We start from the raw sequence: 15,873 nt of genomic DNA, 5'->3' as shown, positions 1-15,873 counted from the left end.
TACTCTTCACTAGAGGAAAATGAATGTCTTTTTCATTTAAAATTAAATTTTATTTTGCATTTAGTTCACTCAAATAACTTGCTTTATATTTACAAACTATGAACATTTTCAAATCAGACTTATTTCTAATGGTCAACCAAGGTATTCTCTTTTACTCAAACAGATCTTTGCCTACAATATGGAAGGAAGAAGCAACCCCAGTGGAGAAGTAAAATATACCACCTGTCCAGATAAGCCTGGATCGCCTAGAAAACCATATATAAAGGGAAAGATCCATGCGCATAGAGTAAAAATTGGATGGGGTATGTAATATTGTTGTATTTAAAATGATTTATATCTGTCTTAATATTAACTATAGTGAAGAAATCTTCCTCCCTCAGCTTTATAAAATATTCTCTTAATCAATTGTATATGAAATATTCTGTCATATAAATTTAATATATAAATTATGTCATATAAATATAAATCTAGTTGCAAACCATGTACTTTTTCTAGTTCTCTATTGAGTTATCTATTGCTATCTTATTAATTCACACATGAACAAATTATTGAACTTTATATGGGTCCTTAAATATTATGGTTATTCCAAGTAAGATTACATCTAATTAGAGGTCATAGTTAGAAGGCCACATCAATAATAAATGTCAGCTTAACAAGAAATTATATATATATATATATATATATATACACACACACATATATACACAAATTGTTCTATCTCTGAACTAGAGAAATCAACTTTATAGCACATATACCTAGCTTTTCAGTGTCTTCCAAATAACTTAAAATATTATTTAAATGCTTTATAATTTAGATTATGTTTTATGATCTTTATTAATATCTGGATATTAATAAAATATTTTTATGTTTTGTATTTTTCCCTCTGTGAAAATTATTTGTTAATTTATGAAATAACTTTCCATTGAAAGATTTTTAAGTTTATTCAAGAATAATTATAATTTTATTTTTTTCTTTTCAGATCCGCCCAAAGATAATGGTGGAACATACATTTCAAGTTACAGTTTAGAAGTTAGTGAAAATTCAGATGGTAAGGCATCATTTTTTTTAAAAGATTTTATTTTGAAATAGTTTTAGACCCACCTAGAAGTTGCAAAAATCATATAGAGAATTCTCATATAAACCCTTCACTCAGCTTCTCCTAATATTAATATCTTATATAACCATAGGGCAATTATCAAACCAGGAAATTGGCATTGGTACAATACTATTAACTAAACCCCAGAACTTGGACATCTCCAGTTTTTAGTAACAAACCATGTTTATTTACTGATATATTATGATTTTATGGTTAATTCTACTGGGAATAAATTATTTAACTATTGGTAAATAGATTATTGGACCAAGTTAATTTCCAAAATGGTTATCTCTTAGTATATACATGAGAAAGCATGGGAACCCGTAAATTTATAAGCTACCTATAAACAAATTGGATAAATTTGCTTATATCCCTTCAGTGAATCTCTGGAACATAATCTACAGTGGCGACGCAAGGGAATTTCTATATGATCACCTGCAACCTGGTACCGAATATAAACTAAGAGTCTTTTGTACTTCACCGATAGGCCAAAGCCAGGTGAGAAAAGGTAGAGGGAAAGTTTTTAAATGGAGGACTGAAATGAACTGTATCATATTACTAAATGTTTTGCAACACAGAACTTGAATTCACTTTAGTCATAAGGTGTTTTGTATTTTTCTTAGCCTTCAGATATATTGACTATACAAACACCTACTATTTCTCCAGAATCTTGCCATCCTCCACTCATGAAAGGTAAAACAAAGTCCACAGAAACAAACTTCCAATGCGGTGAGGCTTCTTTATGTGATTTGAATGACCAAACCTAAATTTCCTCTTTTGTAACTTTTGATTTTTTATATATTAAATGTTGTGAAAGCAAAGAAAATGATTTTTAGTACAAAATCAAATATTGCTTAAGCAAATTCTTAGTAATTGACATTTTAATGCAAATTAAAAAGTTAATTGACACAAGTTAATATATTTTGAGTATTGTTACTTTAACTGTTTCAACATAGAGTCTTTTTAATTTATTTTGTATCATATTAAAGAAACACCCTTAAAACTATTTACAAAAAAAATTAAGTTTATTTTGTATATTTTTCTAGGCAACTCTCTTGCTAATGGAAACTCTGAAGCACCTGTGTATGTCAAAAAGGCAAAAGGTAACGAAGATAACACACAAGGGCACTCAAGCTCTGAAGTGAAATGCACAGTGAGTAAATTAATTCCTGAAGAATCCACAATTTCTGGTTAAAAGCAGCAAATATGACTGGGGAAGTTATATTGTTCAGTTTGCCCATTTGTATTTCATTTCACTTTGGTTGAATATATGCTCCTACTTGTCAAGGTGGGGAATGACCATGCCCACACAATCATTTGTGTGTTTGCTTATTTGTTTGTTTGTTTGTTTGTAGTTGAGATCTCATTCAATGAAGTGTGAAACTGCACCGGTTCCAGGCCCTCCTTCTCAATGTGGTACACCTGTGCTAACCTGCAAGGGTCCGACCTGCGTTATTGTTACTTGGGGAGTACGTTATCAATTTATTTTTATTAATTTTGGTGATATAAAAACATAGTAATTAGCTTAGAAATTTTTGGGTAAATCTAGAACTCTCTAAGGAGTCAGAGTTTAGAATTAGGATTCCATAAATCTTGGATCATAGTTTCTACAACACACCTAGGACTTGATACTAATGGTATTAGGAAGTCGACAGCAATGATTATCCTGCTCTGAAGATCCTATATTTGAAGATAATAAATCTGGAAAACCAAATAGACTATCAATCGGTAACTAACTGAATTTTTAAAACCAAAACAAGAGATAATAAAGTTAAATCAGTTTATAGAATGTAGTACTTTTTAAAAAAACTTCATTGGGAAATCTCTGGTCATGTTTATTTGCATGTAACTCTCTAGTATGACATGTAAGAAATATGTCTAAAGTAATTAAGCTTTAAAAAAAGAACAAACACTTTTCACATCCATATGAATATCTTACCATTCAAACTAATCAAGCTTAAAAAATAAGAACTATCCTAATTATTTAGCCATGTAAGTATCTATGAATTGTTCTTCCTTTTTTCCCCAACTCTAGCAGTTAAACAAAAGCCTTAGTCTGTTAATCATAAATGACAGGTCTGATTATATCACAGTATAAAGGCCAGAGAGTACTAGGGTTTGTTTTTGATCCCACTACCTAATGGTAATTTTAAACAACATTAGAATATCTTAAGTTTGCCCCGTTTTTTCAGAGTTCTCATGCCCTAATGTTTGCTCTTTTTTTCAGTAACCCATTTGAAAATAATTTTAATAAATTTCAAAAAGGCATTTATCTAATATGTGGAATTAGCCAATACTTTTTCTTAATTTTATTTGAAGCTTTTAATGTTAATTATAGTGTTCTGCCTTATGTTTAATTATTTCTACACTTGTATCTCATATCATTTAATAAATTATAAGCTTTGTCATTGAAAGGATTGTGTTGTAACTCACACAGTATCTAGTATAATAACCACTTAGAAAAAGAACTCAATTTCTATGTTTATTGCATCTTTCAGACTCCTGTATGCAATGGTGCTGAAATCACTGATTACAGACTAGAATGGGGACAAATCGAAGAATCAATGCACTTGATTTACACTGGCCCTTGCCTGAATTATGAAGTTAAAGGTCTCATTCCTGCAACTACATACTTTTGCAGAGTTCAGGTAAACCTGACATTTCGTCCAATGTAAGCAAGACAACAGCTATTAACCTAAGCTATCCACATTGATAATACTGGCAGCATTTCCAGTGTAGAGATCAGAAGAGAGTCACAGACTTTCAAATCTTAAATATTGCTCATATTCAGTGACAACATTCTGACCTCCTTCACCTTGCATTTAGAACCTCACATAACCTGGCAGCTACTTTTCTATTCCAACTATTGATAGATCAGCCATTATTTTCTCTGCAATTCTGTATTTCCCAAATTTCCCTGATCTTAGGAATGAATCATCTGAAATGCTTGTTAAAAACATTGATTTCTACACCCCCATTCAGACCTACTGGATCAAAATTTCTAATTAACTTGTAATTAGAAGTTTGCCAATCTGTATATTTAATAAGCACCCAAAGTGATAATTATCATCAATTAGAAAAAATCACATAAACTCTAGTCCAAACAAACAAGTCTACCCCACCACCACCAAATATGCCTTGTAGTTTTGTTCATTCTATGCTCTCTGCCTATCTTGTCTCTTAAAACCCAGCTCTTGCATAAATGTTTCCCTGATAACCATAACTGGAAATGATCTCTTCCTCTACTGAATTATTAGAATTGTAAGACTCATAACTTGAGCCCTAATACCAGGGATCTAAGCCCCAAATGGCCCCCAGATTGCCTTTCATTTTTTTTTTTTTTTTTTTTTTTGAGACAGAGTCTTGCTTTGTTGCCCAGGCTAGAGTGAGTGCCATGGCGTCAGCCTAGCTCACAGCAACCTCAAACTCCTGGGCTCAAGCGATCCTTCTGCCTCAGTCTCCCACGTGGCTGGGACTACAGGCATGCACCACCATGCCCGGCTAATTTTTTCTATAGATATTAATTGGCCAATTAGTTTCTTTCTGTTTATAGTAGAGATGGGGGTCTCGCTCTTGTTCAGGCTGGTTTCAAACTCCTGACCTCAAGCAATCCTCCCATGTCGGCCTCCCAGAGTGCTAGGATTACAGGCGTGAGCCACCACGCCCAGCCAGATTACCTTTCATGATTGAAAGGGTTTTTTTTTTTTAACCCTTTGTCAGATTTCGGGGGATATCCCTATTTTTTGTATTGGAAAAATGTTCTCATAATATATATTTACTAGTTAGGAGGCCATTGCAATAGTCCAAAGGATAGATGATGAAGTTATGAACATTAAGGCTATTGCAATAGGAATACTGAGACATTAATGGATTTAAAAGATATTAGGGAGATAAAAATCAAGGGAATATGTTCCAGCCAAGATGGAGTAGCATCTTTCCTCCCAGATCCTCCCTCTTAAAACTAAAAATCCTTGAACATAACACAACAAACAAGCATAAGACAACTCTGAAAGGTAGATAAAAGGTAGCAGACGGCCTAGGGAACTGACAACTTGAAGGACAACATAGTGATGAGCCCCCGGGGTTTCCTAATTACCTCCCATAGATTCTAGGAAGGGTGCTAAAGAAGCTTCCAATTCAAAACTGCCAACAGGGATGGACAGAAAGAACAAAACACCAAGTAAAGCTTGTTACCCCAGCAAAATGATGAGGAAGAGGGTAGCGTAACAACAGAAAATCTTTTTGACAATACTCACCTTACTCCTGCCAAACATTAATGGAAAAACCATAAACATCCCTGCTCTTCCCCAACAACTGAGGTTTCAACAGGCCGAGCAGAAAGCTGAACAACCATCCAACCCACCCCAGAAGCAAGCAACACACTCTAATTTCCCCACCCAGTGGTTTTGGCCAGGCCTAACAGAGAGTTAACCTTCCATCCACTGCCTGGCAAAAGCAGGTGGTGTTCTACTCCCATTCCCCTGCTGACTAGTGACAGTGTGGCCAAGCAGGGACCTAATGATCTTCTATACCTCTGTACTTCTATACCTGATAGAAGCAAGCTGCAACATTCTATTAATAATTTCTCTGTGGAGGTGGTGTTTATTAGCAAGCTCAGCCTCCACTCCCACACAATAGCAACAGACTGAACAAAATGGTGTCCTAGCCCGCACTTCACTTTCCTCCTACGCCTGTGTCAGTGAGGTCTAATAAGGAACAGACCTCCATATCCACTTAGTAGCACTGAGATTGATAAGAGGCTACAGGAAACAATTCTAGTCAGTACTGAGGCTCCCTACCAACTCTCTGCCACCTGGTGTCAGCAGGGTTCAATGGCGATCTCAGCTTCCACCTCTACTCAGCATCAACAAGGCAGATCCAGGTAGTGAGAAGCTATGCTATTTGGCACCCAAACTTTCCTCATTCCCCTCTCCTGGTGTCTTCAAGACCCAGCTAGGAGCTGTGGTTCCACCCCACCCTGCAGGAACAAAGAGGTATAAGTCAGTCTTCTATTCCCCCCTCTGTGGTATCAGCAGGGCCCAGTGGGGAGCTGAGTTTACACTCCCACTCAGAGGCAATGATTCAGTGCAAATCATTGCCCCACTTTTTCTGAGAAGGTGTCAGCAGAGCCTAGACAGGAGCTGAACTTCCACCCCATTCAACCCTTGTGCTATATCTCTATAGAAATACTGCCTATCTAAGGATACCTAATCACATGGCTGAAAAAAAAAGATACGATTAAAATATTTTTTAATTTAAAAAAATACTGCCTACTAAAAATCAATTAAATATGACCCAGAATTTCACAATATAACATTCAAAATGCCCAGAATAAATAAGAAGTCATTCGTCATATCAAGAGCCAGTAAAATCACAAGTTGAATGACAAAAAATCAATAGACTCTGAAATGAATCAGAGGTTTGAATTATCTGACAAGGATTTTAAGTAGCTATCATAAAAATGCTCCAACAAGCAACTATTAGTTATCTTGAAACCAATTTAAAAAATAAAAAAATCAGCAAATAAACAAGTTATAGAAAAAACCCAATTGTAGGTTATAGAACAGAAATATACAACCACTAAAATAAAAACCTTTCTGGAAAGGCTCATTATTAGAATGGAGATGACCGAAGATTAGAATCAGTGAACATGAGGACAAATTAATAGAATTTACCCAATCTGAACACCAGAGAGGATTTAGAAAGAAAAATATGAACAGGGTCTCAGGCACAAATGAAACTATAACAAAGGTAATATTCATATCATTAAAGGCACAGAAAGAGAGAAGAGAAAAAGTGGGACTGAAAAAGTATATTATGAAATAGTGAAAACTTTCCAGTTGAGGGGGAAAATGACCAAGAAATTAAAGAAGTTAAGTAAACCTGAAATATAATATACCCTAATAAATCCATGCTAACAAGACCCATTGTAATTAAACTTCTGAAAACAAAAGTCAAAGAAAAAAATCTTGAAAGCACCCAGAGAGAAACGGTGCATTACTTACAGAAGAACATCAATTCAAATGATAGTGGATATCTCATCTGGATATCTCTCCTTCTTTCTGGAGACCAGAAAGAAGTGTGTACATTTTTTGAGTACTGAAAGAAACTTCTATATCCAGCAAAAATATCCTTCAGAAGTGAAGAGGAAATAAAGACATTCTCTGATTAAAGAAAACTAAGAGAATTTGTTGCTAGCAAATCTAATTTTTAAAAATAGCTAAAGAAAAATCTCTAACCAAAAAGTAAATGATACCAGAAAAAGATTCAGAACTTTAGAAAAGAAATAGGTGGAAAGGGTAAAGATAGGGATAAATATAATTGACTATCTTCTTGATAGTAATAGATAAATAGATAGATAAATATAATTGACTATCTTCTTGATCTTGACTACTTCTTCTTAAAAGGTTCTAAGAATATATTTGATGTTTAAAGGAAAAATTAGAACCCCATCTGATGTGGTGCTCAGTACATAGAGAGAAAATACTTAAGATATTTTAAATATTTAAATATTTTGTGTAATTTTAATATTAAAATTTAAATATTTAAAATTTAAACAAATATTTTATTTGAAATGGGGGAAAGTAAAGATACCTAAATTGAGATTTCTAGACTTCACTCAAAGTGGTAAAATATTAATACCAATAGACTGTAATAAGTTACACATGTATATTTTAATACCTATGGCAACCACTAAGAAAACTATGCTAAGCAAAATGCTCAGAAACATTATAAATAAATTAAATCAAATTGGAATCCTGAAAAGTGTTCAAGTATCCCACAGGAAGGTAAGAAAAGTGAAACAGAAGAATGAGAAACAGAAGAAACAAATAGAAAAAAATACAGCAAAAAAATGAAAGGGCAGGCAATCTTAAGCCGTAGCATATCAATAATTACCTTAAATGTAAATGGCCTCATATGTCAAGTAAATGACAGTGATAGAAAAATACATTTTAAAACATTATAAAACAGTATTCTGTCTACAAAAACTTATCTCAAATACAATAACATAGGAAAGTTGGAAGTGTAACAATGAAAGAGATATACTATGCAATCAGTAATAAAACAAAAAAAAGCCTAAGAGGCTACATAAATGTTAGATAATGTAGACTTCAAAAGAAAGAAATTGCTAGAGACAAAGAGGTATATAATGATAAAAAGAACAACCCACCCTCATAAAGCAATAGAGCCTCCAAATACATGAAGCATAAACTAATAGGGCAGAAAGGAGAAATAGACAAATCTACAGGTATAGTCAGGAACCTCAAACCCCCCTCCACCAGCAACTGGTAAAACTAGTTACTAAACAGAAAATGATCAAGGATATGGAAGAATTGAACAACACAGAAAATGGGCAAAAGACACAAACTATTCACTAAAGAGGATAAACAGATGGCAAATGAACACATGAGAAAATATTCAAAGTCATAAGCTATTAGGGAAATGCACAGTGAGATGCCATGACATACCTATCAGAATATCTAAAATAAGAAATAGTGATAACATCAAATACTGACAATGATGTGGAAATTGGATCACTCATACATTTCTGGTGAGAATTATAGCTACTCTGGAAAGAGTGACAGTTTCTTACAAAATTAAACATGCACTTATTATATACCGACAATTCTTGGGCATTTATCCCAGGGAAATGAGAATTTATGTCCACACAATAAAACTGTACATAAATGTTCATAGCACCTTTATTTGTAAGAACCAAAAACTAGAAATAGTTGAGATGTTCTTCAATAGGTAAATGGTTAAATAAACTGTGGTATATCCATACTGTGGCATAGTACTTAGCAATAAAAAAACTATTGATATACACCATAATTTTGATGGATCTCAAGGGCATTATACTGACTGAAAAAAAGCCTATATGAAAAGTTTACATACTGCATTTTTCCATTTATATAACATGCTTGAAATGACAAAATTATAATGATGGAAAACAAATTAGTGGTTACCAGGGGTTTAGGAATAAGGAGAGGGAAGGAGGTTATTGTGTGTATAAAAGGGTAACACAAGGATTCTTTTGTATCTTAAGTATGGTAGTGATCATAATGAAGCAGCACATGTGATAAAATCGTATCAAACTAAATACAGACACATACAAGTGCGTGCAAAACTGATGAAATCTGAATAATGTCAATGGATTTTATCATCAATATCATGGTTATAATATTGTATATAGTTATACAAAATATTAACTTTGGAGAAAAGAGGATAAAGCGCACATGTGAATCTATAATGATCTCAAAATAAGACATATTTATAAAGTCAATGAAACTTGGTGAATGGATGTGAACTTCTGGCTACCACCAACAGGGATAGAAACTATAAGATGAAGGAAAGGAAAAAAAGTGGTGGGGTAATTGATGAATTTGGTTTGGACATATTTTTCCTGAAGTGTTCACATTGGCATTCTTCACTTACCTTCCCATAGTTACACTCACCACCTTCCAAAATATGGTACCTAAAAATTTCAGCAACTTAGAACCATATTGTTAAGAGTGTGAGTTTATGAAAACTTTTGTTATGCAAAAAATGCTTTATGCACAAAAACAAAGGAATAATGAACCTCTAACAAATTATACATTTTCAGGCTGTAAATACGGTTGGGGTTGGAATGTTTGGAGGAACTGGCATAGTAACCACACCGGCAACCATACCAGCAGTAGTGCCGATGTTACATGAAGTTGAAAACAAAGTGCCTGCCAAATCGGCATCATCTTGCATTGCTATTCAATGGGAAGAACCAGACTCCCATGGCTCTCCAATCACTGGATATAACATTGAATATGGTGACAGAAAAATTTTGACTGTTAATAGAGTAACAGAGTGTCTTCTGAAAAATCTACAGCCTGACACTACATACAAGTAAGTCACATATATCTTATGTTAGATAAATGGAAAGCTTTTTGAGAATTTTGAGCAAATCTACATTTGTATATTTTAGTCTACATAAGACTTATTTTGAAAGATCTTTCTCAGCAATAATCGTCCATAGTGATTATGCAAATTCAAGATTTTTGTTTTGAAAATTTGTCTCTAATAATTAGTATATGTTGGTCAATAGCCTACATAATTACTAGGGGGTTAGGTTATATGTAGAAAGTAATTCTCTTTTCTAAATATAAATTAATATATTTTAACTTTTTCTTCTTACCACTAGAATCAGAATTCAAGCTATCAATCATTATGGACTAAGCCCCTTTAGCCAATCAATAAGAGCTAAAACCAAGCCACTGCCACCTGAGCCCCCACATCTTGATTGTGTGGTCTATGGACACCAGAGCCTCAAACTCAAATGGGGTAACTCTTCAAACAAAAGTTTGCTTACCAACGTTATAAGCTACAACTTGTTAATGGGAGATCGGTCTGGCAGGTAACCTATTTTTATTAGTTAATATATGTTGTAATAAAAGAGGTTTACAATGTCATGTCTTTTTTATTTTAATAGATATAGGTGGTACAAGTGGTTTTTTGTTACATGGATGAATTGTATAGTGGTGAAGTCTGGGCTTTTAGTGTACCCATTACTTGTATAGTGTGCACAGTACCCACTAGGTAATTTTTCATCCCTTACCCCTTTCGAGTCTCTAGGGTCCATCATTCCACTCTGTATGACCATGTAGAACCATAGCTTAGCTCCCACTTATAAGTGAGAACATGTGGTATTTGATTTACCATTCCTGAGTTAATTTACTTAGGATAATGGCCTCCAAGTTCTATCCAAGTTGCTGCAAAAGACATGATTTCATTCTTTTTTATGTCTGAATTAGATTCCATATCTTCATCCTATAATGCAAAGTAGTTTCAATGAACTAATAGATATAAAAGCATCCCATTACCATCTTAGATTTAATTTCTTAAATTCTTGCTCATAACTTAGTTCTTTTTGCCTCTTCCAAAACACTTCTTCCCTTTATATAACACACATTAAGTACCAAGGAATAGAAGTTACCCAAAAAAATATGACAGCCAGCACCTTGCCACTATGATACTTACAACCTGATTTTTTTTCTTTTGTTGTTTTACCTATATGGCTTTTTTAATTTCAGAATATTATGGGGATACAAACATTTTAGTTACATATAATGCCTTTGCCTTGCTCATGCCAGGGGCCCTTCCCCCCATACAGTGCACTCCGCATCCATTTGTTGTGAGTTTACCCACCTCCACCACCCCTCTCCCACCTGACCAGCACCCATTACCACCATGTGAGCACCTTAGTGTTGATCAGTTAGTACCAATTTGATAGTGAGTACACGTGGTGCTTATTCTATCATTCTTGTGATACCTCACTTCAAAGGATGGGCTCAGGCTTTATCCAGGATGATATGAGGTGTTAGTTCACCACTGGTTTTTTTTGTAGTTTAGTAGTTTTCCATGGTACACATACACCACATTTTTTTTTTTTTTTGAGACAGAGTCTCACTCTCTTCCCTGGGCTAGAGTGCTGTGGTGTCAGGCTAGCTCACAGCAACCTCAAACTCCTGGGCTCAAGTGATCCTCCTGTCTCAGCCTCCCAGGTAGCTGGGACTACAGGCACATGCCACCGTGCCCAGCTAATTTTTTCTATTTTTTAGTTGTTTGGCTAATTTCTTTCTATTTATAGTAGAGACAGCATCTCGCTCTTGTTCAGGCTGGTCTCACACTCCTGAGCTCAAGCAATCCTCCTGCCTCAGCCTCCCAGAGTGCTAGGATGCTAGGATTACAGGTGTGAGCCACCACACACGGCCTACCACATTTTATTAATCCACTCGTGTATTGATGGGCACTTGGGTTGTTTCCACATCTTTGCAATTGTGAATTGTGCTGACATAAACATTCGAGTGCAGAGGTCTTTATTATAGAATGTCTTTTTCCCTTTGGGTAGATGCCTAGTAGTGAGATTGCTGGATCAAATGGTATTTCTATTTTTAGCTCTTTAAGGTATTTCTAAATTACTCTCCACAGGGGTTGTACTAATTTGCAGTCCCATCAGCAGTGTAAGAGTGTTCCAATCTCTCCACATCCACGCCAGCATTTGTTATTTTGGGACTTTTTGATAAAGGCCATTCTCACTGGAGTTAGGTGGTATTTCATGGTGGTTTTGATTTGCATTTCCCTGGTGATTAGAGATGTTGAGCATTTTTTCATATGTTTGTTGGCCATTATTCCACCATTTTTGGAAAGTTTCTGTTCATGTCCTTTGCCCATTTATTGATAGGGTTGTTTGATTTTTTTCTTGTTAATTTTCTTAAGTTCTACATAGATTCTTATTATCAGCCCTTTATCAGATGTGTAGAATATTTTCTCCCATTCTTTAGGTTGTCTATTCACTCTAATGATAGTTTCATTGGTTGTGCAGAAGCTTTCCTTATTGAGATTTTGAAACCAGTTTTAAGTTAGTTATACAAATAGTGATTTTTATCTGTATAACTGTTGATTAATAATATTGCTTCTCTCATCTCCTTTCCCACCTCCAGATTTTCTGTCATTTACCGTGGACCTTGTCAGACTCACAAAGTGCAAAGATTGGGTGAATATACTCAATACAAATTTAAAATCCAGGCATGTAATGAAGCTGGTGAAGGACCACTGTCCAGCATCTATACTTTCGCTACAACCAAAACTCCACCAGCCAAACTTAAAGGTAAGTATTACAAGCCATGACACTGAAAGTTGCATTAGCTTGAGTTCCAATAGCTCACATATAAAATTCAGCTTCAAGGTTTGCTTTAAATATTCAACAATACCAAAAGAAACTAGTACTTAGTTATGGAATCAAGGGGCAATGTAGGATTTAATGAGGCGCCTACAATCATAACATATTTAAAATATCCTAGAGATCATATAATTTTGACCAACCCCTCTACCACCAGTGCCATTTTTAATTTTTTATATTTCAGCAGTACAAATGTTTAGGTTACATATGTTGTGTTTGCCCCACCAGAGTCAGAGCTTCAAGTGTGTCCATCCCCCAGACAGTGCATGCCACACCCATTAGGTATATATATACCTATCCCCTCCTCCCCCCTCCCACCTGCCTGACACCCCATAAATGTTATTCCTATATGTCCACTTAGGTCTTGATCCATTAATACAAATTTGCTGGTGAGCACATGTGGTGCTTGTTTTTCCATTCTTGAGATACTTCACTTAGTAGAATGGGTTCCAGCTCTATCCAGGAAAATACAAGAGGTGCTATATCACCATTGTTTCTTATAGCTGAATAGTATTCCATGGTGTACATATACCACATTTTATTAATCCACTCATGTATTGATGGACACTTGGGTTGTTTCCACATCTTTGCAACTGTGAATTGGACCACTGCCATTTTTTAAAAGAAAGAAGCTAGTCCCCTAAATGGTAAGTTGCTTAGCTAAAGGACACCCTGAGTCAGTGGCAGAGCCAAGATTAGAATGGTAGGCTCCTGATTTCCATCTACTTTGTCATGATATCCATTCATTGCTATAACTTTCCTTTTCTCAAATGGATTATTGCACAAAACATAACAATTGATAGGTGTGATTAAAGCTGAAAATTAGACTATATAAGCTTATAAGTTTAATTTCTGAAACTCTGAATATACTCTCCTTATTTGAACAGTAAAATAAAATACTGTTTATAATACATTAGCAATGAGTTCAATTTACTGTCACTAGAGCCTGGGATTTGTGGATTTTTTCCTTCTAAATTGTAAGATTTAGTTGTTCCATTTCATTCACACATGAGTCTAATCACTATTATAAAAATTTGTCTTCAGTGTAAAGCTAATTGGAAACTATTGGAATTAAGCATGACTTAGACCATAATAATGACTTGCTCTCTTTCTGACTAATGCTCTATATATTTAAGCACCATTTTCCTAAAATGTAGAGCAATTAATAACATGAAATAAGGAGCGTGCCCTACTTACCTCACACAGTTGCTGCCATACTAAAATAAAATTATTAGTATATGTGAAAATCCTTCCAAATGTGTAATGTGCCATATGAATACAACAGATTATACCAGTAGGGATTAAACAAAAGTAATAAAAGTCATAATGAGATCTTACTAGAAAGTCTAAACATGCATTATTAATTGATAGTTTTAATTTCTTAAAGTTTTTATTATAATCATTAAGATGCCTGATGGTATATAACAAAAGGCTTTACAATAATAACTACAACGATATATTTCTTAGATTAAGGCTATGCAGGCTGATTTTAATGACCATGCAATTGTGTGAGGTTACAATGTATTTGAGATCCTCTAGGGAAAATGGAACTCTCTAATCTGAAATTCTCTTTTTTCAGCACCTAAATTACATCAGCTGAATAACAATATTTGTGAGATCAAATGGGAGGCTTTGGGGCCAATAAAAGGAGATCCCATTGTTTACAATCTTCAACTCACCAGTGAAAAAGGAACTGACCTGGTAAATCCTTGCAAATTTAGTCTTTAAAAATTTATAGTTTTATAGCCTGCTGGGGATTGAGCTTTTGTGATGGAGTAAGATATTCTCTCAGTATGTTTAAAGTAACTAAATCGTATTCAAAAGTCCCATCCAGTCCCTAAAGTTTATGTACATAATTACTTATTTTGGGACAATTAGCTTATTCATTCAATTAGCTTATTTACTATTGAGTTATTTGGTATTTCTCAGTTCCATCAACTACAATGCACAACTCAATTCTAAATCTAATGCAACAAAACTTTAACAATTGTAAGTCTTTGCTATTTCTTACATTAAACAAAATTACCTAAACAGTGCTGGGCCCACAGGACATTAGAGACTTTGTTAGAGTAAATTTTTATTTTTATTGTGAACATGCTCATGAGATCAATAAATTCATATTTTTCCTATTGCTGAAAACCATACAATATTATTTTACTTAGTAATAAAATACAATTTTCATTTTTACTCCTTTTCCTTTAGATTTACAAAGGACCAAACACTTCATTCTCCTTTTCCAACTTTCTTACAAATTCACATTATCGCTTCAAGGTCTGCGCTGGACGCCAATATCAAAATTCTGCTGGGATACAAGAGCTTTGGGGATCATATAGCCCCAGTGCTCTTTTCTCAACTCACAAGCAACAGCCAGGGTCTGGCAAAGGCGGTGGAGGGAAAGGAAGAAACAACGCTAAAGAAGAGAAAGAAGAAAAGCCTAGGATAGAGATGAGCGATGATACATTTATTCTATTCCTTGTTATGGGATTTGCAATTGTTGCCATCCTTTGTGCTGTTGCAATCCAACACTTCCTAATCAATTAGACTATTCTTACACATTTTCATCTTCTTAGGAAGTTCTGAAACAAATTACATCATATATAGAAATTGTTAGATACACCTCAATTCTTAAAAGAAAAGCTCATTTGGTAGAAATTCTTAAAAACTTTTACCTGACAGTGAAAGAACTGCCTTAATATTCAAGAAATTCATTGTGACAGTAGAAGAGATTTTTTTAGGAAATAGATCTATTTTAAATTGCATAATTTTAGCAACAAAAACACTCCAATTATTATATAAAACTAAAATCTCTAATGGAAACTATTTCCTGCCTTAAATTTTCAAATGAATATTTTGCAAACTTTTTAGAATTATGAAAAGACAACATTTTAGAATTTTACTTAGAACAAAGTAGAAAAAATCAATTCTACATGTCAACTTACATTCATATGAAATAATAAAAACGTATCTACCAACCTTCTGTACTGTAATTTTTTCAAAGTCATATATTCAACTGTTTGGTTTGTACCCTGATAATTACTTTGATAGTGTGGAAATAGTCATTTAC

At 34.2% G+C, this 15,873-nt stretch overlaps 1 protein-coding gene across 1 annotated transcript in view; it reads left to right on the top strand.

The window, feature by feature from the left end:
- LOC105866148 (fibronectin type III domain containing protein 3C1-like) overlaps positions 1-15,407 on the top strand; it is a 30,613-nt gene extending 15,206 nt beyond the window's left edge. Inside the window, exons 15-26 of the mRNA XM_075999529.1 lie at positions 164-302; positions 980-1,048; positions 1,476-1,594; positions 1,720-1,825; positions 2,143-2,249; positions 2,452-2,565; positions 3,595-3,744; positions 9,702-9,976; positions 10,272-10,484; positions 12,571-12,737; positions 14,389-14,510; positions 15,012-15,407. Of these exons, the coding sequence (XP_075855644.1) occupies positions 164-302; positions 980-1,048; positions 1,476-1,594; positions 1,720-1,825; positions 2,143-2,249; positions 2,452-2,565; positions 3,595-3,744; positions 9,702-9,976; positions 10,272-10,484; positions 12,571-12,737; positions 14,389-14,510; positions 15,012-15,350 (1,920 nt within the window). The 3' untranslated portion in view covers positions 15,351-15,407. The remainder of the gene's footprint in view (positions 1-163; positions 303-979; positions 1,049-1,475; positions 1,595-1,719; positions 1,826-2,142; positions 2,250-2,451; positions 2,566-3,594; positions 3,745-9,701; positions 9,977-10,271; positions 10,485-12,570; positions 12,738-14,388; positions 14,511-15,011) is intronic.
- The last annotated feature ends 466 nt before the right edge of the window (positions 15,408-15,873 follow it).

The sequence above is a fragment of the Microcebus murinus genome, chromosome X (genome assembly GCF_040939455.1).
Source record: "Microcebus murinus isolate Inina chromosome X, M.murinus_Inina_mat1.0, whole genome shotgun sequence".
NCBI lineage: Eukaryota > Metazoa > Chordata > Mammalia > Primates > Cheirogaleidae > Microcebus > Microcebus murinus.
The sequence above is the reverse complement of the archived record's forward strand: the minus strand, read 5'-3'. Positions and strand labels throughout refer to the sequence as shown.